This window comes from Scyliorhinus torazame, chromosome 7, assembly GCF_047496885.1.
Source record: "Scyliorhinus torazame isolate Kashiwa2021f chromosome 7, sScyTor2.1, whole genome shotgun sequence".
Lineage (NCBI taxonomy): Eukaryota > Metazoa > Chordata > Chondrichthyes > Carcharhiniformes > Scyliorhinidae > Scyliorhinus > Scyliorhinus torazame.
In genome coordinates this window covers 96,039,787-96,061,644 of record NC_092713.1, presented here as the reverse complement: position 1 = coordinate 96,061,644, position 21,858 = coordinate 96,039,787, and the positions used below count along the sequence as shown (strand labels likewise).

The following is a 21,858-nucleotide window of genomic DNA, read 5'->3' as shown; positions in this document are numbered from 1 at the left end:
AATGCACTCACTAGGGGACTTTGTTCCCTTTTGGGAGAATCGCGCCCTAAATATTGGGACTGGGAAAAGGTATCCAAAAAGGTATCTTATTGCGACCAGCAGAGGGGGTGAATAAAGAAAGTAGCCAGTTCATCCTTCTCCACCTTACGGAGCATAACAATTTGGGGATAGCCCAGCTGGACTGTAACAAACTGAGGGATCCCGTCCGAGTTAACAAATTTATAAATTTGGGAAACCTCTTCTGGGGACCGTGGTAACAATATGAACCCATTAGCCTTCAGCTTTCAGTCGCTCCTTTGTGGTTCTTGTAATACCTGCTAATTAACTTTAATTAAATGATATGTTCAGTTCGGCAGACAGGTCTGAAAAAGACTCCAGTACTGTAGCTGCTCATTAGAATCAGAATAATGCTATTAAATGTAAATTAACTAAACAAAATGACTTCACGTTTGAGATATCACTGTTTCTGATTTTGATTACCTTCTTAAATGGGATGTAACCTGAAGCCTTCTGACCAAGGAAAGCAGAATTACATTTAAAATTGCATAAATCAAAGGGGGAGGGGGTGTCACCTATCTCAGAATTCCTGTTTTATTTTCATCTTATCCCAGGAGACTGCAAACCTTTTATTTCCCTCATTTTCAAGAGGGGACAAAAAGAAGTCACCTTCTAAGAGGCTCTGACTGCAAATATTCAGTCGTTCAGCTGACTGCAGCTTTGTGTTGCTACATTATAGCTGTATTATCATCAGGAACCCTTCACTGTAATTTTATATTCTTTACCGGTGCTGTTTATTTGCGGTGACTGTACGTCTACAGAATGGTGGATTCTCTGGTTTGTGAGCGTATTTAATGATACCCTGGGATCTAAATGGTGAATCTACTAAAATAAATGGCGGAACAGCTCTGCTCCGGTTGGTTACAAATAATAGCAGGTGAGATTAACATTTTTTGTATCCCTGGAGGTCACCTTGGAAGAACATGATCAAATGTTGCATCTTAAATTAATTGTCCAGCTTCTTACATGAAGTTGTTTCTCAGCTATTTGCTGTGCAGTTTAGGCTCAACTTGCTCTCTGTCTCTATCTTTGTCTCTCTCTCCCTCTTTCCTGACTGATTTATTTTTTTCCTTCTTCATCGCAAACCTCAAACAATCCACATGTTCATTGCAGTGTTCACAGTTGACTTTTATATGGATTTTGTATCATGGGTTACTGTACTTAAAGGGACAGTGTCACTCAAATGCCAGCTGTGGGACTGAGGCCTGGATTTCTGGTCAGACAGTTAGGGCTCTGGTCAGTTCAGATCAAGTCGGGTTGGGCAGTGTCAAGGTCAATTCGGTGCATGGGCAGAGAGGCAAGATGGTTGGATTTGAAATACTGTACAGTAGCTTAATTCAGTTATCAGTTAATTTAAACAAAATAAATCTTAATCTTTTAGTTCACTTAAAATGCAGATTTATATCTTTGTTTAAACTGGCCAGGCGGTGCCAAGCCAGTTCACAATCTGGGGTTCGGGATTAAAAATGTGAAATGAAATGAAATGAAAATCGCTTATTGTCACAAGTAGGCTTCAAATGAAGTTACTGTGAAAAGCCCCTAGTCGCCACATTCCGGCGCCTGTTCGGGGAGGCTGTTACAGGAATTGAACAGTGCTGCTGGCCTGCCTGGGTCTGCTTTCAAAGCCAGCAATTTAGCCCTGTGCTAAACAGCCCCTGTGCTGCAGCTGTGAAACAGTTAGCTCTCATATGTAAACATAAATAAACTTTTGTGAAAGGAGTGGATGCTGCTTTCTACTAGTCTGGCTTAAATTTAAAATGACATTTGTTATGACCGGTTCCCAGATGAAGTCCCCTCATCTTTTAATTTGCTGATGGGACCCTAATTTTGTTATGCTCCCAGGTGAGGAGGAATCAGCTGGCTCCCCTTCTTTATTCAATCGTCCCTCAGTCGGTCGCAACAACATTAATTTGAAAGGAATTCCCCCCCCCATGGATCTCTTTTCCCAGTTTAAATGTATTTACTTTTCACAAGGAACCAATTTAACCAGGCTTTTTTAAGTCCAAGAAAGTGGATGTTTATTGGTTACCATAAACCTGAGGTAAATAAGATAAAACACACACAGATCAGGGGCGAAATTCTCCGTTATCGGCACAAAGTCCGGATCGGTGCAAAAAACAGCGCGAATCCGACTTGCGTCACGTCGGAAAAATGGGTCGAAAGTCTCCGGCCCGAAATGGGCTAGCAGCGACGTAACAGGATCCACGCTTGCGCAGTGGTTCACGCCGTGCAGCGTCATACGCGCCGCACGGCGTGACGGCTCATAAGGCCGCGCTGCTCCCCCCCACCCGACCGGAACACCCGACCGGAACACCCGACTGGATGGCTGGCCGCCGCTCAGCCCCGAGGTTCGAGTCACGCGATGTGGAGGCGCTCCTGGACGCAGTGGAGCAGAGGAGGGACGCCCTGTATCCCGGGCACGGCCACAGAGTTGCCCCACGCCACAGCCGGCGTCTGTGGAGGGAAGTGGCAGAGGCCGTCACCGCTGTGGCCCTGACACCACGGACAGGCACCCAGTGCCACAAGAAGGTGAACGACATCGTCAGAGCAGGCAGGGTGAGCCTCCCCATATCCCCCCTCCCCCATATCCCCCCTCCCCCATATCCCCCCTCCCCATATCCCCCATATCCCCCCTCTCCCATATCCCCCTCCCCCATATCCCCCCCTCCCCCATACCCCCCTCCCCCATATCCCCCTCCCCCATATCCCCCTCCCCCATATCCCCCTCCCCATATCCCCCCTCCCCATATTCCCCCCTCCCCCATATCCCCCTCCCCCATATCCCCCATACCCCCCTCCCCATATCCCCCCTCCCCCATATCCCGCATATCCCCCCTCCCCATATCCCCCCTCCCCATATCCCCCCTCCCCCATATCCCCCCTCCCCATATCCCCCTCCCCCATATCCCCCATATCCCCCCTCCCCCATATCCCCCTCCCCATATCCCCTCCCCCATATCCCCCATATCCCCCCTCCCCCATATCCCCCCTCCCCCATATCCCCCCTTCCCCCATATCCCCCCTCCCCATATCCCCCCTCCCCCATATCCCCCCTCCCCCATATCCCCCCTCCCCATATCCCCCCTCCCCCATATCCCCCCTTCCCGCAATCCCCCCTCCCCCATATCCCCAAGTGAATCCAGCCCTAACCTTAACCTCTGCAATGCACGCGCAACCGATGGCGTGCATTCATATACCTGCCTAACAGTGTTGCCTTTTACCCCTGCCACCACCCCCACCCACCCCCCCCCCCCCCCCCCCCACAGGAGAAGCGCGCTCACAACAATAGGGAGCATGTGAGGCCCCGCTGATGAGAGGCCACTGACCGAACACGAGAAAAGGGCCCTGGAACTGGCTGGCGGACCTGAGGACCGGGAGGTTGCTGATGCAGAGGTCGGGGGTGTACTAGCAAGTGAGCCACCGACAGCCCGTCCCCATATCCCCCCTCCCCTATATCCCCCTCCCCCATATCACCTGATCACTGCCTGCGTGTCTAACCATGCATGCTTCATTGTGTATCGCAGGACCAAACGTCCAGGCACCCATCCCCGCAGATGCAGACCGCCCGCAGGATGCCCCTCGGAGACCACGGGTGACAGAGAGACCCGGACCCTCCAGCATGCGACGCCCGCAGGATGCCCCTCGGAGGCCACGGGAGACAGAGAGACCCGGACCCTCCAGCATGCGACACCCGCAGGATGCCCCTCGGAGGCCACGGGAGACAGAGAGACCCGGACCCTCCAGCATGCGACGCCCGCAGGATGCCCCTCGCACACCACGGGAGATGGAGAGACCTGGAGCAACAGGGAGACGACACCCCCGTCACGTGCGGGAGCGACCACCCAGCGACGAGGGGGGGCAGCCACAGGCCCCTGTCACATCCGAGCCAGGACACCACTACCCAGGACACCACTACCCAGGACACCACTACCCAGGACACCACTACCCGGGACAGCACTGCCCAGGACACCCCTACCCGGGACAGCACTACCCAGGAAGACAAAATACCGGACAGTGACTCAGAGTGGATGGGTGGAGACGAACCCCCACCCCAAAGTGCCATGGACTCAGAGTGGGACGAAGAGCACGACACAACGCCACTGCTGTCACCAACGCCCTCCACCATCGCAGAAACACTCACCTCGGTTGGGCACTTTAGTGATGAGGCGTCTGGTACACTCACTGGTGCGCACAACACAGATGTCCCGGTACAGCAGATGGTGGTAGGAGCAGCAGAGGGGCCGGGCGGTCGGAGGGCAGCCCAGCCCAAGCGAACATCTGCCGCCCAGATGGATCCCGGGTTCCTGGAGTTTCCACACCCACACATAGATCCGATGCAACCACCGACCCGGAGGCGAGCGAAGAGAGTGACGGCCGACTTGCGGCGGCTGCAGTCGCAGGTGGAGGAGTCCACCCGCGTCCAGGAGCTGGAAGTGGTGCCGGTCATGCGTGCCACCCAGGCCGACACCGCACAGGTGGCGTCCGCGGTGGAGGCAATGAGTGCGACGGTGTCAGACATGGGGAACGGTTTGCGAGGCCTGGGGCTTTCCGTGCAGGCGGCGTCTGTGGCCCAGGACATGGCTGCCCTCTCACAGGAGGCCATGAGCCAGTGCCAGCGCCAGATGGCAGAGGCGCTCAACACCATAGCCCAGTCTCAGCAGGCCATGGCCCAGTCTCTGCAGGCCATCGCTGAGGGCATCGGCGCCAGTGGCCATGTGCGAGCCGGCGTCGCACTGTCACAGACAGGGTTTGCCAACCCCCTGGGCTCCATGGCTGCAAACCTGCAGACCCCTGTCGATACCAGCACGGGCCTCCAGGACTGGCAGCGCCAGATGTCGGGGGAGCGTCGGATGGCCAGTCCATTCGCATCCCCCACCCATGTAGAGGCCTGGGGCCATCGGGCACCCCGAGGGAGGAGGAGGTGGTGTGGTCCGTCCTGGCTCCCCCTGTAGGGGAGGTCCCGGAACACCGCGGCACCTCGGACTCCCCCCCTTCCGTCCCAGGTGCATCGGGTGGGCAACGGGCAGGACAGGCTGGCAGCTCGCCATCCCAGTCGCCCGGGCCGCAGCCTGGCCCATCTAGGCCAGGACGCCCCAGAAAACGGCCGCCAAAGGGATCCAGTGTCAGAGGGCAGGAATCACAGGAGTCCACCTCCAGTTCTGCTGTACCGTCTGGGGAACCACGTAGACGTAGTCAAAGGGCCCGTAAGGCCAAACAATTAGACGCTGAGTAAGTTGGCATGGGTGCAGGGCACAGATGAGTTTTAGGGGCTAGGGCACGTGCATTAACTCGTTTGGTTATTAAAGTCAATGTTACACCTACCGAAGCTGCCTTTGTGCTCTGTCCAAAGCGTGCGGGGGTGTCATGTACGTTGAGCGCAAGTGTGTGTGTGAGGGGTGGTCTTACCTCAGCCCCAGGTGAGTCTGCCCCGTTCCCCCTGGGCCGCCATCAACATCCCCCCGGGCAGAGGACGGGACCGTGCGCTGCAGTCTCACAGCCGCATGCAGGGATGGTCCGGGTGGATGGTGGTACTGTGGCCATGGGTCAGACATAGTCCAACGATGTGGAGCCAGGAGCTCACCGCAGGGCGGGTTGTCATCATCCTCCATGGCCTGCAATAGACACGCGTCCACCCGCAACTGTGTGAGCCCGGCCCGTTGTGCCGCAGGTGGATCGGCAATGGGGGGGGGTGGTGTGCATGCGGGTGGGGTGAGTGGGGTTGGGGAGGGGGGTGAGGGTGCTGGGTGGGTGGATGGGTGGGGGGTGTGGGTGGTCGGCTGTTGCCATGGTGTGCGGTCTGTGGCCATACTACCCGATTCCCACGCCCATCTAGTCAGTGAAGCGGGCGGCTATCAGTCTGTCCCGTGCCCGCTGGGCCAGCCGGTAACGGTGAACAGCCACCCGCCTGTGTCTACCCCGTCTGCCCTGACCATTACCCCCATCCCCCTCATCTGGGGAGGACTGCGCCTCTTCCTGCTGCTCCTCCACTCCACCCTCCTCTGCCTGCGGCACATCGCCCCTCTGCTGGGCTATGTTGTGCAGGACGCAGCACACCACAATGATGCGGCCGACCCTATCTGACCGATACTGGAGGGCGCCCCCAGAGAGGTCCAGGCACCTGAAACGCATCTTCAGCACGCCAAAGCACCTCTCTATCACTCCCCTTGTCGCTACATGGGCATCATTGTAGCGGTTCTCCGCCTCATTGCGTGGCCTCCGTATAGGCGTCATCAGCCACGATCGCAATGGGTGGCCCCTGTCGCCCAGCAACCAGCCCCTCAGCCGGGGATGGCGTCCCTCGCACATGCTGGGGATGGATGACCGCGACAACACGTATGAGTCGTGTACACTGCCTGGGTAACGGGCGTAGACTTGCAGGATCATCATGCGGTGGTCGCAGACCACCTGTATGTTCATCGAATAGGTCCCCTTCCTATTAGTGAACACGGCCCTGTTATCTGCAGGTGGCCGCACGGCGACGTGCATCCCATCAATCGCGCCCTGGACCATGGGGAACCCGGCCACGGCACAGAAGCCCACGGCCCGGGCATCTTGGCTGGCCCGGTCCACAGGGAAGTGGATGTAGCGGTGCGCCATGGCATATAGGGCATCTGTCACTGCCCGGATGCACCGATGCGCCGATGTCTGCGATATGCCGGACAGGTCCCCACTCGGTGCCTGGAATGACCCCGTTGCATAAAGGTTCAGGGCCACCGTAACATTGACGGACACGGGGAGAGGGTGTCCCCCGCCAGTGCCATGCGGTGACAGGTGTGCCAGCAGGTGGCAGATGTGTACCACAGTTTCCCGCCTCATCCGGAGTCTCCTCCTGCATTCCCGGTCCATGAGGTCCTGGTATGACTGCCGGGGCCGGTACACACGCGGTGCCCTCGGGTGCCTCCTTTGCCGTGGGGCCGCGACGTCCTCCTCCCCCTCCTCGTCCTGTCGGTCAGGTGTCCCTCCAGCCTGGGCGGCTGCCGCCTGCCCCTCTGCGGCAGCCTGCGCCGCCCCTCTGGCACGCTGCTCCTCCTCCTCTTCATCAAGGGCAACATGGACAATAGCGGCTGCCGCCACGGCGGCCAACATCGCTGGATGATCGGAAAACATGACGGCCTGGTTGGGGGGGGGGGGTGGAAACGACGACATATCATCCTTGCCCATTCCCCTCCTTCCCCCCAGCCAGGTGGCATGGACAGCATGGGTCCAACTGTTGGAGGCTGGCACCTGGCCAGGTGGACCAACTCACTTGCCCTCGCACTCCCCCTCCCCGGCACGGACCCCCCCCCATCCCCCTCCCCGGCACGGACCCGCCATCTCCCTCCCCGGCACGGACCCCCCCCATCCCCCTCCCCGGCACGGACCCCCCCACCTCCTCCCCGGCACGGACCCCAGCCTCCTCCCCGGCACGGACCCCCCATCCCCCTCCCCGGCACGGACTCCCCCAACCTCCACCCCGGCACGGACCCCCCCATCCCCCTCCCCGGCACGGACCTCCCATCCCGCTCCCCGGCACGGACCCCAACCTCCTCCCCGGCACGGACCCCCTCATCCTCCTCCCCGGCACGGACCCCTCCATCCTCCTCCCCGGCACGGACCCCCCCATCCTCCTCCCCGTCACGGACCCCCCATCCCCCTCCCCGTCACGGACCCCAACCTCCTCCCCGGCACGGACCCCCCCCCAACCTCCTCCCCGGCACGGACCCCCCATCCCCCTCCCCGGCACGAACCCCAACCTCCTCCCTGGCACAGAACCCCCATCCCCCTCCCCGGCACGGACCCCCCATCCCCCTCCCCGGCCCGGACCCCCCATCCCCCTCCCCGGCACGGACCCCCCCCCCATCCCCCTCCCCGGCACGGTCCCCAACCTCCTCCCCGACACGGACCCCCCATCCCCCTCCACGGCACGGACCCCCCCAACCTCCTCCCCAGCACGGACCCCCCCATCCCCCTCCCCGGCACGGACCCCCCTCCCGGCACTCCCCCGGAGCCCAGCCAACTCTAACCACCCCCCCCGCCGCACACACACACGCACAACCCGAGACACACCTCTCCCCACACATTCAGACTGCGGCCACACCATCGCCTGCCCAGAGCCAACCCCCCAGGCCGTCAGTCACCTCCACGCTGGTCGGCGTGAACCTGGAGCACAGGTTCACGCCGATGAAAAGGAGGTTTGATTTACGTCGACTTGAACGGTCATCACGTCGACGGGACTTCGGCCCATCCGGAAGGGAGAATATCGGCAGGCCCAAAATCGGCTGCCTTGCGCAGACCCGTGCCATTCTCCGCGGCAGCGGCGCTATTAACGCCCCGCCGACTTTTCTCCCTTCGGAGACTTCGGCAACCGGCGGGGGCGGGATTCACGGCGGCCAACGGCCATTCTCCGACCCTCTGGGGGGTCGGAGAATGAAGCCCCAGGAGTGAAAGGTTGAATCCAGATAAAAGAAAATGGGCGAAATTCTCCCCCAACGGCGGGATGTCCTCCGACTGGCGCCAAAGCCAGCGCCAATCAGATGGGCATCGTGCCGGCCCAAAGGTGCGGAAGGCTCCGCATCTTTGGCGGCCTAGCCCCAACATTGAGGGGCTAGGCCGAAGCCGGAGGGATTTCCGCCCCGCCAGCTGGCGGAAATGGCGTTTGTTTCCCCGCCAGCTGGTGCGGAAATGCGGCGCATGCGCGGGAGCGTCAGCGGCCGCTGTCAGTTTCCCAGCGCATGCGCGGGGGCGTCAGCGGCCGCTGTCAGTTTCCCGCGCATGCGCAGTGGGGAGAGTCTCTTCCGCCTCCGCCATGGTGGAGGCCATGGCGGAGGCGGAAGGGAAAGAGTGCCCCTACGGCATAGGCCCGCCCGCGGATCGGTGGGCCCCGATCGCGGGCCAGGCCACCGTGGGGGCACCCCCGGGGTCAGATTGCCCCGCGCCCCCCCCCAGGACCCCGGAGCCCGCCCACGCCGCCTGGTCCCGCCGGTAAATACCAGGTTTGATTTACGTCGGCGGGACAGGCAATTCCTGGGCGGGACTTCGGCCCATCCGGGCCGGAGAATCAAGCGGGGGGACCCGCCAACCGGCGCGGCCGGATTCCCGCCCCCGCCCAATCTCCGGGAGCGGAGACTTCAGCGGGGGCGGGGGCGGGATTCACGGCGGCCAACGGCCATTCTCCCACCCGGCGGGGGGTCGGAGAATGACGCCCCATATATATAAACCTGTCCTTGGTTTGTTTGTGAGTTTAGATGGTGGTACTTTGTGGTCATGAAGTTGGGTGTTGCCAATAGAGCTGACTTTGAAAGTTTCTTGAGCATTCCCTCAGGACTTGCCTCCACACTGAGGTGACTGAGGAATCCAATGGCTGACCTCAGTTTCTGTCACAAGATAGATAGATGATGGGCTGAATTCTCCGCCGTCAGGATTCTCAATTTTGTCGGCAGCCCGGGGGTTTCCCGACAGCGTGGAGCTGCCCCACAATGGGAAACCCCTGATGCACTATCAATTACGACGAGACGAGAGTAGAATGTAATCGAGGCTTTATTACACAGAGATTCGTGGCCTCCTACAGCAGCTTATGAAATGGCTGCTGTTCGGAGAGCACACACATTTATACTCCGCCTACTGGGTGGGGCCAGCACGCAGGGATCTACCCCCGTACCTGTGGTACAGGGGCCTTACCGTAATACCAATATATACAATATAATACAACAGTGGTGACTACCACATTCACCCCCTGTTAAAAATGAGTCCAGCGGGGGCGTGGAAAACTATATACATACTGATTGGTTTTTAAATTACAGAGAAGGTTACAAATTTAGACGATCGGGCGCCTTGATCTGTCGTTGAGAGCACTGCAGTGCTGGTGGCAACTCAGGCATCGGCTTGGACTTCGGTGACTCCGGGAGTTTGTCAAAATCCTCTTCATCCCCGGGTGGGAGCAAGGGGAGGACAGATTGTCCTGGAGCGGGGGCTGTGGTGGGGTGCGCCGTGGGAGGGGAGGGTGGCGCCGGGGCAGGGGGGGTGTGTGTGGGGACCCAGCTGATGCCAGATTCCTGTAGGAGGCTACGTAGGCGTACTGCGGGTTCGCATGGAGTAGCTGTACTCTCTCAACTAACGGGTCCACCTTGTGGAGCCGCACGTGCTTGCGAAGGAGAACGGGTCCTGGAGCTGCCAGCCACGTTGGGAGCGAAACCCAGGAGGTGGACTTCCTGGGGAAGGCAAAAAGACGTTCATGGGGGGTTTCGTTGGTCGCGGTGCACAGGAGCGACCGAATGGAGTGAAGTGCGTCGGGGAGGACCTCCTGCCAGCGGGAGGCCGGGAGATTTCTGGACCGTAAGGCCAGCTGTACGGCCCTCCAGACTGTCCCATTCTCCCGCTCCATCTGCCCGTTTCCCCGGGGGTTGTAGCTGGTCGTCCTGCTCGAGGCAATGCCCCTGTTGAGCAGCTCCTCGCTCATAAAGGAGGATCCCCGGTCGCTGTGGATGTAGGCGGGGAAAGCAAACAGAGCGAAGATGGTGTTGAGGGCTTTGATGACGGTGGCAGACGTCATATCGGGGCATGGGACGGCGAAGGGGAATCGGGAATGCTCGTCGACCACATTGAGAAAGTACGTGTTGCGGTCGGTGGAGGGGAGGGCCCCTTTGACGTCCACGCTGAGGCGTTCAAAGGGGCGGGAGGCCTTCACCAGGCACGTACGGTCTGGCCGGTAGAAGTGCGGTTTACACTCCGCGTAGACCTGGCAGTCTCTGGTGATAGCCCTGACTTCCTAGATGGAGTAGGGCAGATTGCGGGCCTTAATGAAGTAATAAAAGCGGGTGACTCCCAGGTGACAGAGGTTGTCGTGCAGGGTCCGGAGTCGGTCCACTTGTGCGCTGGCACATGTACCACGGGACAGAGCATCGGGGGTGCTCGTTGAGCTTACCGGGGCGATACAAAATCTCGTAACTGTAGGTGGAGAGCTCGATCCTCCACCTCAAGATTTTATCATTTTTGATCTTATCCCGCTGTTTGTTGTTAAACATGAAAGCAACCGACCGTTGGTCGGTGAGGAGAGTGAATCTCCTGCCGGCCAGGTAATGCCTCCAATGTCGCACAGCTTCAACGATCGCTTGGGCCTCCTTTTCGACGGAGGAGTGTTGAGTTTCGGAGGCATGGAAGGTGTGGAAAAAGAATGCCACGGGCCTGCCTGCCTGGTTGAGGGTGGCGGCCAGAGCGACATCTGATGCATCGCTCTTGACTTGGAAGGGGAGCGTCTCGTCGACCGCGTGCATCGCAGCCTTGGCGATGTCGGCCTTGATACGGATGAAGGCCTGGTGAGCCTCGGCCGTCAGTGGGAAAGCGGTGGATTGAATGAGTGGGCGAGCCTTGTCCGCATAGTTTGGGACCCACTGGGCGTAATACGAAAAGAACCCCAGGCATCGTTTGTGGGTCTTGGGGCAGTGAGGGAGGGGGAGTTCCATGAGGGGGCGCATGCAATCGGGGTCGGGCCCTAGAACTCCGTTCTGAACCACATCGCCGAGGATGGCTAATCGGTTTGTGCTGAACACACACTTCTCCTTGTTGTAAGTTAGGTTGAGGAGTGTGGAGGTGTGGAGAAATTTGGAAAGGTTAGCGTCGTGGTCCTGCTGGTCGTGGCCGCAGATGGTGACACTGTCCAGGTACGGGAAAGTGGCCTGCAGCCCGTACCGATCAACCATTCGGTCCATGTCCCGTTGGAAGACTGAGACCCCGTTGGTGACGCCGAAGGGAACGCTAAGGAAATGGTAAAGGCGGTTGTCTGCTTCAAACGTGGTGTACGGGCGGTCCGCTTTACGGATGGGGAGCTGGTGGTAGGCAGATTTCAGGTCCACTGTCGAGAAGACCTGGTACTGTGCAATCTAATTCACCATATCAGATATGCGTGGGAGGCGGTAAGCGTTGAGCTGCGTGTACCGATTGATGGTCTGACTATAGTCAACGACCATCCTGTTTTTCTCCCCGGTTTTCACCACTACCACTTGGGCTCTCCAGGGGCTGTTGCTGGCCTCGATGATACATTCCCGCAGCAGCCGCTGGACCTCAGACCTGATGAAGGTCCTGTCCTGGGCGCTGTCCTCTCTGCTCCTGGTGGCGACGGGTTTGCAATCCGGGGTGAGGTTTGCAAACAGGGAAGGCGGGTCGACCATAAGGGTCGCGAGGCCACAAACAGTAAGGGGTGGTAGGGGCCCACCAAATTTCAGGGTTAGGCTCTGGAGGTTGCACTGGAAGTCCAGGCCGAGTAGCAAGGCAGCGCAGAGGTTGTGGAGGACGTAGAGCCGGATGTTGCTGAACTCTATGCCCTGGACGGTGAGGGTGGCATTGCAGTACCCCCCGTATCGCCACGGAGTGGGATCCAGAGGCCAAGGAGATTCTTTGGTTCTGGGGTGTACCGCGAGGGAGCAGCGCCTCACCGCATCAGGGTGGATGAAGCTCTCAGTGCTCCCGGAGTCCAGAAGGCAGTATATCTCGTACCCGTCAACCTTCACCTTTGTCGAAGCGGTCGCGAGGTTGTGCAGTCGAGACTGGTCGATTGTGACCGAGGCGAGACGCGGCTGGTTATCGGTGGTTGCAGGCGATGAGCGGCCCAATGAGGTGCCCGATGGGCAGGGGTCCTGGGGCAGGTAAGATGGCGGCGCCCTCGGGCCGCACGTGTCCTGGGGCAGGCAAGATGGCGGTGCCCATTGGTTCTGAGGCAAGCAAGATGGCGGCGCCCACGGGCCGCACGTGGTCTGAGGTGAGGAAGATGGTGGCGCCCACTGGCCGCACGTGGGGGATGCCGGGACAATAGCGGCGATTGAGCGGGCCTGGCACATTGCAGCAAAATGTCCCTTCTTGCCACAGGCCTTGCAGAGCGCGCTCCACGCCGGGCAGCGCTGCCGGCGGTGTTTTGTCTGTCCGCAGAAGTAGCACTTGGGTCCCTCGGGGTTGGTTGGCTTCTGCACGGCGCAGGCGTGGGGTTGGCTGAGGGCGGTCGCTGATGGGGTCCACGATGGGGTGGCTGCTGGCAGGGTCCATGATGCACAGGGGGGGGGTGGGCCGTGCGGTCGGGGGCATAAGCCTGTACGTTGCGTGAGGCGACCGTGAGCGAGAGCGCTAGTTTCTTGGTCGCCGCGAGCATGGCCCCTTCTAAGAGGCGTTGGCGGATGTAGTCAGACCCTATGCCCGTAACGAACGCATCTCTCATTTGCAGGTTCGAATGTTCAGTGGCCGAAACGGCCTGGCAGTCACAGTCTCTCACCAGTGCGAGCAGGGCACGCCAGAAATCTTCTACAGACTCACCGGGAAGTTGGTGCCGCGTGGATAGGAGGTGCCTGGCGTAGATCTTGTTTGTCTGCTGAGCGTAATTCTCCTTCAGTAGCGCCATGGCCTCTGTGTAGGTAGGCGCATCCTGGACGAGGGGAAAAACATTGGAGCTCAGCCGCGTGAACAGAATCTGGAGCTTCTGTGCTTCTGGGATTGGGTCTGGCGCAGACCCGATGTATGCTTCAAAGCAAGCTAGCCAATGTTGGAAGTCCTTTTTGGTGTTGTCTGCTTGAGGATGCAGCTGCAGGCGATCCTGCTTGATGTAGAGATCCATCTCTGAAAAATCTCTGTGTAATAAATTGTTGCACTATCAATTACGACGAGACGAGAGTAGAATGTAATCGAGGCTTTATTACACAGAGATGTGTGGCCTCCTACAGCAGCTTACGAAATGGCTGCTGTTCGGAGAGCACACACATTTATACTCCGCCTACTGCGCGGAGCCAGCAGGCAGGGATCTACCCCCGTACCTGTGGAACAGGAGCCTTACCGTAATATCCATATATACAATATAATACAACAGTAGCGACTACCACAACCCCATTGACCAGCTGCCGAAACGGAGAATCTCGACGGCGTGCGGGACGGTTGGAGGAGCAGGTGGGTGGGATGCCCAGGTTGCCACAGGCTCCTTTCACCATCAATGTGTGGTTTCTGCTTGCTCCCTGTGATTAACCTTGAGATGTTCAGCTCCTTTCTGGATGCTTTTCCTCCACTGTGGGCAGTCTGGGGCCAGGGATTCCCAGGTATCGTTGAGATGTTGTACTTTTTCAAGAAGGCTTTGACGGTGTCTTTGAAGTATTTCCCATGCCCTCCTGGGGCTCACTTGCTGTGCTGAAGCTCTGAGCAGAGCTTGTTTCAGGAGTCTCGTGTCAGGCATGGCCCAGGTAGAGGAGCTGATAGCACATGGGCAATCCTTCGATGTTGGGGATGTTGGCCTGAGCGAGAACACTGATGTTGATGCTCCGATCCTGCCAATGGATTTTCTGAATTTTGCAGAGGCACTGTTGGTGGTACTTCTCCAGGGTTTTGAGGTACCTGCTACACATAATCCATGTCTCCATATTGGAGGGCAGACATCACTCCTGTTCTGTAGACCAAGAGCTTGGTGCCGTGTTTGAGGTTCTGTCTTCCTGTACAGTGCTGTACTGCCACACTGAAGGTGGTGTTGAACCTCGTCATCAACATCTGCCCTTGCTAACAGTAGACTTCCTCTGTATGGAAAGTGATCTGCGCTGTCTAAGGCCTCATCGTAGATTTTGATAACCGGGGGCAGTGTTGCGTGACAGGGCAGGTTGGTAGAGGACCTTTGTCCTAAAGGCCCAACCTAAAGAATCTTGTACGCCTTGGTGAAGATGATGGCTTGGAGCACAGCTTCTAAATGTGCACAGACGCAAACATCATCTGCATATTGCAGTTCAATGATGGAGGATAGGGTTATCTTGGATCTGGCCTGCAGGCAGCGGGGAGTTGTTGAGGGTGAGATGAAGCATTGCAGCAAGGAGGATAGAGAGGAATGTGTGATGAGAAAGCTTTACTTGATCCCAGTCTGAATGTGAATTGGGGCTGCACTCGATCCATTGGTCAGGATCACGGCTTGCATGTCATCGTGGAGCAGAAAGAGGATGGCGATGACATTTTGAGGGCAGCCACAATGGAGGATGATGTTCCATAATTCCTCATGGTCGACAGTGTCAAGGCTGTTGTGTACAAGGTCATGTAGGCGGGATGGTGGTGTTCCCTGATTTCTCTTTGCCGTGCTGTGGAGATCATGTCCATTGAGCCTCTTAGGGGACAAAATCCTCTTTGTGACTCTGGGAAGAACTCCTCAGCAACAGGGAGAACACTATTAAGGAGTATTCTTGCAATGACCTTCCCTGTGGCCGACAGCAGGGAAATTGATCTGTCGTTACTGTAATCAGACTTGTCACCTTTTCTTGAAGGTTGTGTCAATCTCCAGGCATTTTCCTCTCCTTCCACATAATGGAAATTAGGTCATATATTCACGCCAATAGTGCCTCTCTGCCATGTTTCAGTGCTTCAGTGGGGATTCGATCTGCTCCTGGTGCCTTGTTTTTTAGCTGTCAGGTGGCGTCTCCTACTAATGCCGGGCTAGGGTTGTGCTGAGATGATGGCAGGTAGCATGCTGCGGGCTGGAGCCGAGGACACTCTCGTTGAAGACAGAGCCTCTGTCAAGGAGGTCTTTGAAGTCCTCTTCCCGACGGACGCTGACTGCCTCTCTGTTCTTGATAAGCACCTCTCCGTTCTTGGCCTGCCATGGGGTGGGGACCTGGGTGCTTGGGCCATAGCAATGAAGAAACATCACTTGTCGTGGCTGTTGGCTAATTGATGGATCTCCTGATCTTTTTCCAACAACCATCTGTTCCTTAGGTCATGGGTGTTTTGCTGGAACTTAGCTTTCAGCCCTCTGTAGAGTTGTTTTCTTGCCCTCGGGATGGGTTTGCTGTTTCAGGTTCAAAAAAGCCTTGTGGCTTGTCAGCTCCTGGAACCTCTGGTTGTTCTCATCAAACCAGTCTTGGTGTTTCCTGGTGGAAGGACTTCTCTTCTCTTGATTATGGAGGGCTTGAGGACAGACCAGGCAATGTGAACACTCTGCACCTCTGGGTCACCAGGAGTCGTCAGGTTGGCAGTGGGGCGCTGGTTAAATAGGGCTCACTTATCACGGTCTTTGAATGCCTCAATGTTACTATTCCTGTGGCATTGTGCTGCCGCCGCTGCTTTGGGGCTACATTGATGTTTTTAAAAAAAAAAATGTTTATTAAGAATTTTTCAACAAAATTTTCAACCATACAAACCCCCCCCCGTAACAAAAAGAAATGAAAAGTCGCATAGCAAGACATAAACATATCAAATCAACATAATACAGAACTTTGTACATTGGATTCCTCCCGCACATATCAACTTTCCTGAACATTTATGTATTTTCTTGCTCAAGTACCCCCAGGAAAAACCCCCTTCCCCGTCCACGCTTCTTCACCCCCCCGGAAAGAGATGTCCCCCCCAACTTGGCTTGACCTGGACTTTCACCACCTTAGATATAGTTCTCGTAACACCCCTCCAGAACCCATCCAGTGCCTGGCACGACCAGAACATATGGGCATGGTTCGCCGGGCTTCCTGAGCACCTCCCACACCTGTCCTCCACCCCAAAAAACCTACTCAGCCTCGCTCCCGTCATATGCGCTCTGTGAATAACCTTAAACTGTGTCAGGCTAAGCCTGGCACACGAGCAAGAAGAATTAACCCTACTTAGGGCATCAGCCCATATCCCCTCCTCAATCTCCTCCCCCAACTCCTCCTCCCATTTACCCTTCAGCTCCTCTACCAAAGCCTCCCCCTCTTCTTTCATCTCCTGGTATATCGCCGACACCTTGCCCTCTCCGACCCATACGCCCAAAATCACCCTGTCTTGAATCCCTTGTACCGGGAGCAGCGGAAATTCCCTCACCTGCCGCCTCACAAACGCCCTCACTTGCATGTACTTGAACGTGTTTCCCGGGGCTGGGGCTACATTGATGTTGATCACAGAATAGATTAGGTAGTTATCGGCTCCTGTCATAGTGCTGATGATGCGCATGTTCTTGCATTTCCTCGTTCAGAATTAGTTGAGCAGGTGCTTGGAATGAGAACTTTGTCATGAGGTTGTCTTGCTAACGGAACAAGGTGTTGATTATGACAAGGCCATGTTCTTGGCATTCTGTCAAGGGCAGGGTGTGGTTGGTGTTGGATTTCCCTCCCCGTTTTCTGTCGGTTCCAACTCCCCAGAGGTCTGTGACCTTTCCAGTTCTGGCATAGAAGACACAAAGGAGGATCATCTTATCACCTGTTGAGATTTGGGCCAAGGATTGTTTGCTGCTGGAGTAAAATTTCTCTTTGGACTCATTTGTATCTTACAGTATTGAGGCGTACGTGTCGAGGAATGTGGTGCACTGATTCTGAACTAAGGAGAACTGAAGGGTTATGAGACTCTCGTTTGTCCCCCAAGGGGTGAGGTGGCCAACTCATTTGTTTTAAATGGTGAAGCCAACCCCGTGGAAGTGCCAACCTGCTTCTGGTTTACCTTTCCAGAAGATGAACCGCCACCTTGTTCCTTGAGCTGGGCCTTCCCCTGCCCGCCGGATCTCACTTGGGATGGCAATGTTAAAACCTGAGCTCCCGGGCCACGATAGCAGGATGCTATTCAGGTTAGTCATTGTTGGGGTTGTCTATTATGGTTCTGAAGTTCCGGGTCCTGAGCTTCATTTTAATATGTGGAAGATGCCTGTGCTCGGGTTCATAGAATCATAGAATTTACAGTGCAGAAGGAGGCCATTTGGCCCATCAAATCTGCACTGGCTTTGGGAAGGGCACCCGAATTAAGCCCACACCTCCACCCTATCACCATAACTCAGTAACCCCACCTAACCTTTTTTGGACACTAAGGGCAATTTATCATGGCCAATCCACCTAACCGGCACATCTTTGGACTGTGGGAGGAAACCGGAGCACCCGGAGGAAACCCACGCAGACACGGGGAGAATGTGCAGACAATGATCCAAGCCAGGAATCAAACCTGGACTAGTGAAGCAACTGTGCTAACCACTGTGCTGTCGTGCCACCCTTAATCAGGGGTGGCCTTTGCCGTCTGTGGTGGTTTTAAACTTTAAATCTGCAGTCCTCAAGTGGTTCAAACAGTTTTTTTTAGAAGCTGCCAACAGTACAAACTACTATGTTGCACTGCCCATTTGCCCCTGCAAACGGCCGGAGATGATTTCACGTGATCGGTCTTTGAAAGTGCCCCTGTTTCATTGCAAGGCTGTTGGTGAGGAAATACGAGAAAGAGCATAAATACACAACATTTTCCTCCCTTTTTAAATCAAAGGTCCCAGACACAATAAACAGTATAACATTAACAATAAATTAGCAACATGAACAATCAATCACCAACAGCAGCCACTCTAACAGACACTTTGGAGGCCATTGTTCTGTGTGGCTGTGGGTGAACCATGGGCATCTGCCTTTTAGTGCTTGCTGCAACCTGTGGTGTATTTGGCTTGGTTTGGGTGTCATTTGTGGTTTCCTTAACCAGAGTCGGTGTAATGTTCTGAGGTTGATTTGTTTTCTGGTTCTCAACTGAGGTACTACTTTCCCCAATTGCTTTGATTAATGTCAGGTTCTTTGGAAGGCCCAGGCCGTTTCTTGGCACTGCTTGATTTGGGTTCCCTCTGTTCTGTCTGTGATTGGTTCTCGTCACCAAAGTGACGACCAAAATTTGTGTTAATAAACCGGACGAGACTCCAACAATATGTAAGCTGAGGAAAGGATAATGCGCTTCAGCAGTGATTCCATTGACACCCAGGGATCTTTCATTATTAAAACAAACTTTATTATTAACACAGGATTAACCCCATTAACATCCAAGGAACAAACAGCTTTTCAATTCACAGTTAAGCAGTTCTAAACAAAATAGAGAAAGGTCTTTGAGCTTACTTTCCCAGCTACTCTCAAAATTTCACATCAGCAAAATTCACACACCAGTTAAATGGCACTTATTAATACAGTTAGCACTCAGCGGCTAACAGATTTATTCACAAAGTCCTTGGGGGAGAAGCTTTCAGAAGTCAGTCTGAGAAACACACATCCTGTCTTCAGAAACCAGAGCAGAACTCCAAAAATGAGTAGGATTTTTTTCAAAAAGAGTCCCGTTGTGGGCGGATTTAGTTGCCTGCTCCAGGCGATTAAACGGCGTGAACCGCTCCAGCGCTGTGCTGGCCCCCTGTCGGGGCCAGAATCCGTCGGACCCGGGCCCGGTTCGCACCGTCGTGAAACGCGACAGCGTTCACGACGGCGCGAACACTTGGGCTCAATATTGGAGAATCGCCCCATAATCTGGATAACTTAACCTTGCCGCCACCCTCAATCAGGCAGGCAGACCCGTGGCGTTCTTTTCCCGCACCCTTCATGCCTGTCTTATAGCTTTGACAAAGGGTCATCTGCACTCGAAACGTTAGCTCTTTTCTCTCCCTACAGATGCTGCCAGACCTTCTGAGATTTTCCAGCAATTTATCTTTGGTAACTCAATAGTCTATCCCTTTTTTTGAATGCTTCCTCATTGTGCAACTTAATTTGAGGAATGTCAAATTCAGAATTGTCTGGATTTATCTCTCCTCCCTGAGATGCAATGACTAACATTTCCTCCTTTCCTTCTCTATCAAAATAATTGTTAGCATATTAACCTGCCCCTCTTTGAGTCTTCCTTCTGCCTGGGGTTCTTATCAAATGATTCACGTCACTCAGTTTCCTTTTGATCCTATAAGGCCCACTTAATTTTGCTTTCAATGTTTCCTCAAATGCTGGAATGGTTATTGAAGGTGTTGGTTTGGTTACTGCCTGAGGTTTCCATATTACCTGACATGTGTGACATGTACGGCAAAATTCAACTACATCCTTATGCAGTCCAAGCCAATAAAGATTTATTTGTATTTTTGCTTCAGTCTTCCTCATTCCTAAAAGACTGCCTACTGGAACTTCATGTGCTACCGGCAAAACCTCCTTTCTGTAACTCGCCGGTAATACCACTTGATGAACTTTGGCCTATTTCTCATCTGTTTGAATATATAAAGGTCTCCATTTTCTCATTAATACATTATTTCTAATGTAACAACATTCCGGTATATGCACTCAGATTCCATTTCCATATATGCTTTCTGGTATGACGGCTTTATCTCCGACTTTTTCTGTTGTAATTCGACCTACTTGCTTGAACTAAAAACATCTGCTTTATCCACAACCTGCTCTGGTGCTGTCCTATCCATCTGATCAAACATGGTTCCTGATAATTCATCCACCACCTGTTCTTTGTCTTGGTTAACCATCTGATCAAACATGGGCCGGGATTCTCCGATCCCCGCGCCGGGTCGGAGAATCAGTGGGGGGACACGAGGGGCGAAATTCTCCGTAGTCGACGCGATGTCCGCTGACCGGTGCCAAAAACGGCGCAAATCAGTCCGGCATCGCGACGCCCCAAAGGTGCGGAATCCTCCGCATCTTGGGGGGCCGAGCCCTAACCTTGAGGGGCTAGGACCGCGCCAGAGTGATTTCCGCCCTGCGGAAATTACATTGCCGGGCGGCGCATGCGCAGGAACATCAGCGGCCGCTCACGGCATCCCGCGCATGTGCAGTGGAGGGGGTCTCTTCCACCTCCGCCATGGTGGAGACCGTGGCGAAGGCGGAAGGAAAAGAGTGTCCCCACGGCACAGGCCCGCCCGCGGGTCGGTGGGCCCCGATCGCGGGCCAGGCCACCGTGGGGGCACCCCCCCGGGGCCAGGTCGCCCCGCGCGCCCCCCCCCAGGACCCCGGAGCCCGCCCGCACCACCTTGTCTCGCCGGTAAGAGAGGTGGTTTAATCCACGCCGGCAGGACAGGCATTCCAGCAGCGGGACTTCGGCCCATCCGGGCCGGAGAATCGCCGGGGGGGGGGGGCCCGCCAAACGGTGCGGCGCGATTCCCGCCCCCGCCGAATCTCCGGTGCCGGAGAATTCGGCAAACAGCGGGGGCGGGATTCACGCCAGCCCCCGGCGATTCTCCGACCCGGCGGGGGGTCGGAGAATTTCGCCCCTGAATCCCGCCACGTCGCTCCAGCGCCAGGCCGCCGATTCTCCGGCGACCGGAGAATCGGCGGCAATCGCCGGTCGGGGGCCGTTGAAAGCGCCCCCCACACCCGGCGATTCTCCGCCCCTCGACGGGCCGAGTGCCGCTGAGTTCGGCCGAGTCCCGCCGGCGTGGGTTACGCATGGTCCTACCCGGCGGGACCTCAGAGTTCTGGCTGCGGTGGCCGTCCTGGTGGGGGGAGTGGAGGGATCCGACTCTGGGAGGGGGGGCCTCCACGGTGGCCAGGCCCGCGATCGAGCCTACCGATCGGCGGGCGGGCTAATTCCGTGGGGGGACTATGTTCCTCCACGCCGGGCTCCTTTCGGACTCCGCCATATTGCCCGGGGGCCGGCACGGAGACGGCAACCCACGTGCATGCGCGGACCCAGGCCGGCCGTGGCGCGCATGCGCGGACCCTCCTTCCTAGCCTCCGAGGAAGGGGTAAATGCCTGGGCCTGGAGGCCCTTTGACGCTGGAATCGTTCGCACCGCTTTTGACGCCGGCGTCAGAACTTGCCCGCGGGATCGGAGAATCCCGGCCCAGATTTATAAGTGACACATTAACAAACTGTTTATTTAGATGATCGACTAGTCTACTAATCCCAAAATCTCATCCCACCCTCTACCAAGACAGACCCACGGTGAAGAGGGAGGGGAGAAATTAAAATAATGGGAATTGAAGGAGACAGTTTGAGGTGAATCTTCGCTGCTGCGGTTATGGCCTTTGTAGGCGTCGGTTTTCTCTGAATGCGGCCCTCAGGGGAATGGATTTATACAAAAGGGTCAAGTCAGTGCAGTTCTGTCTGTCAACCACTGGATGGTGTATTACACAAGAGATCCAGGTAGGTCAAATTC

General features: G+C 56.2%; 1 protein-coding gene across 7 annotated transcripts in view; it reads left to right on the top strand.

The window, feature by feature from the left end:
* The first annotated feature begins 809 nt into the window (after positions 1 to 809).
* Positions 810 to 21,858, top strand: part of sgip1a (SH3GL interacting endocytic adaptor 1a) — a 396,400-nt gene continuing 375,351 nt past the window's right edge. For 3 of the 7 annotated variants that reach the window (XM_072511109.1, XM_072511103.1, XM_072511104.1), the window contains exon 1: positions 811 to 934. In XM_072511109.1, the coding sequence (XP_072367210.1) occupies positions 892 to 934 (43 nt within the window). In that variant the 5' untranslated portion in view covers positions 811 to 891. Of the gene's footprint in view, positions 935 to 21,858 lie in introns of all 7 variants that reach the window. The other 4 variants (XM_072511108.1, XM_072511102.1, XM_072511110.1 and 1 more) reach the window with 3 other exon arrangements.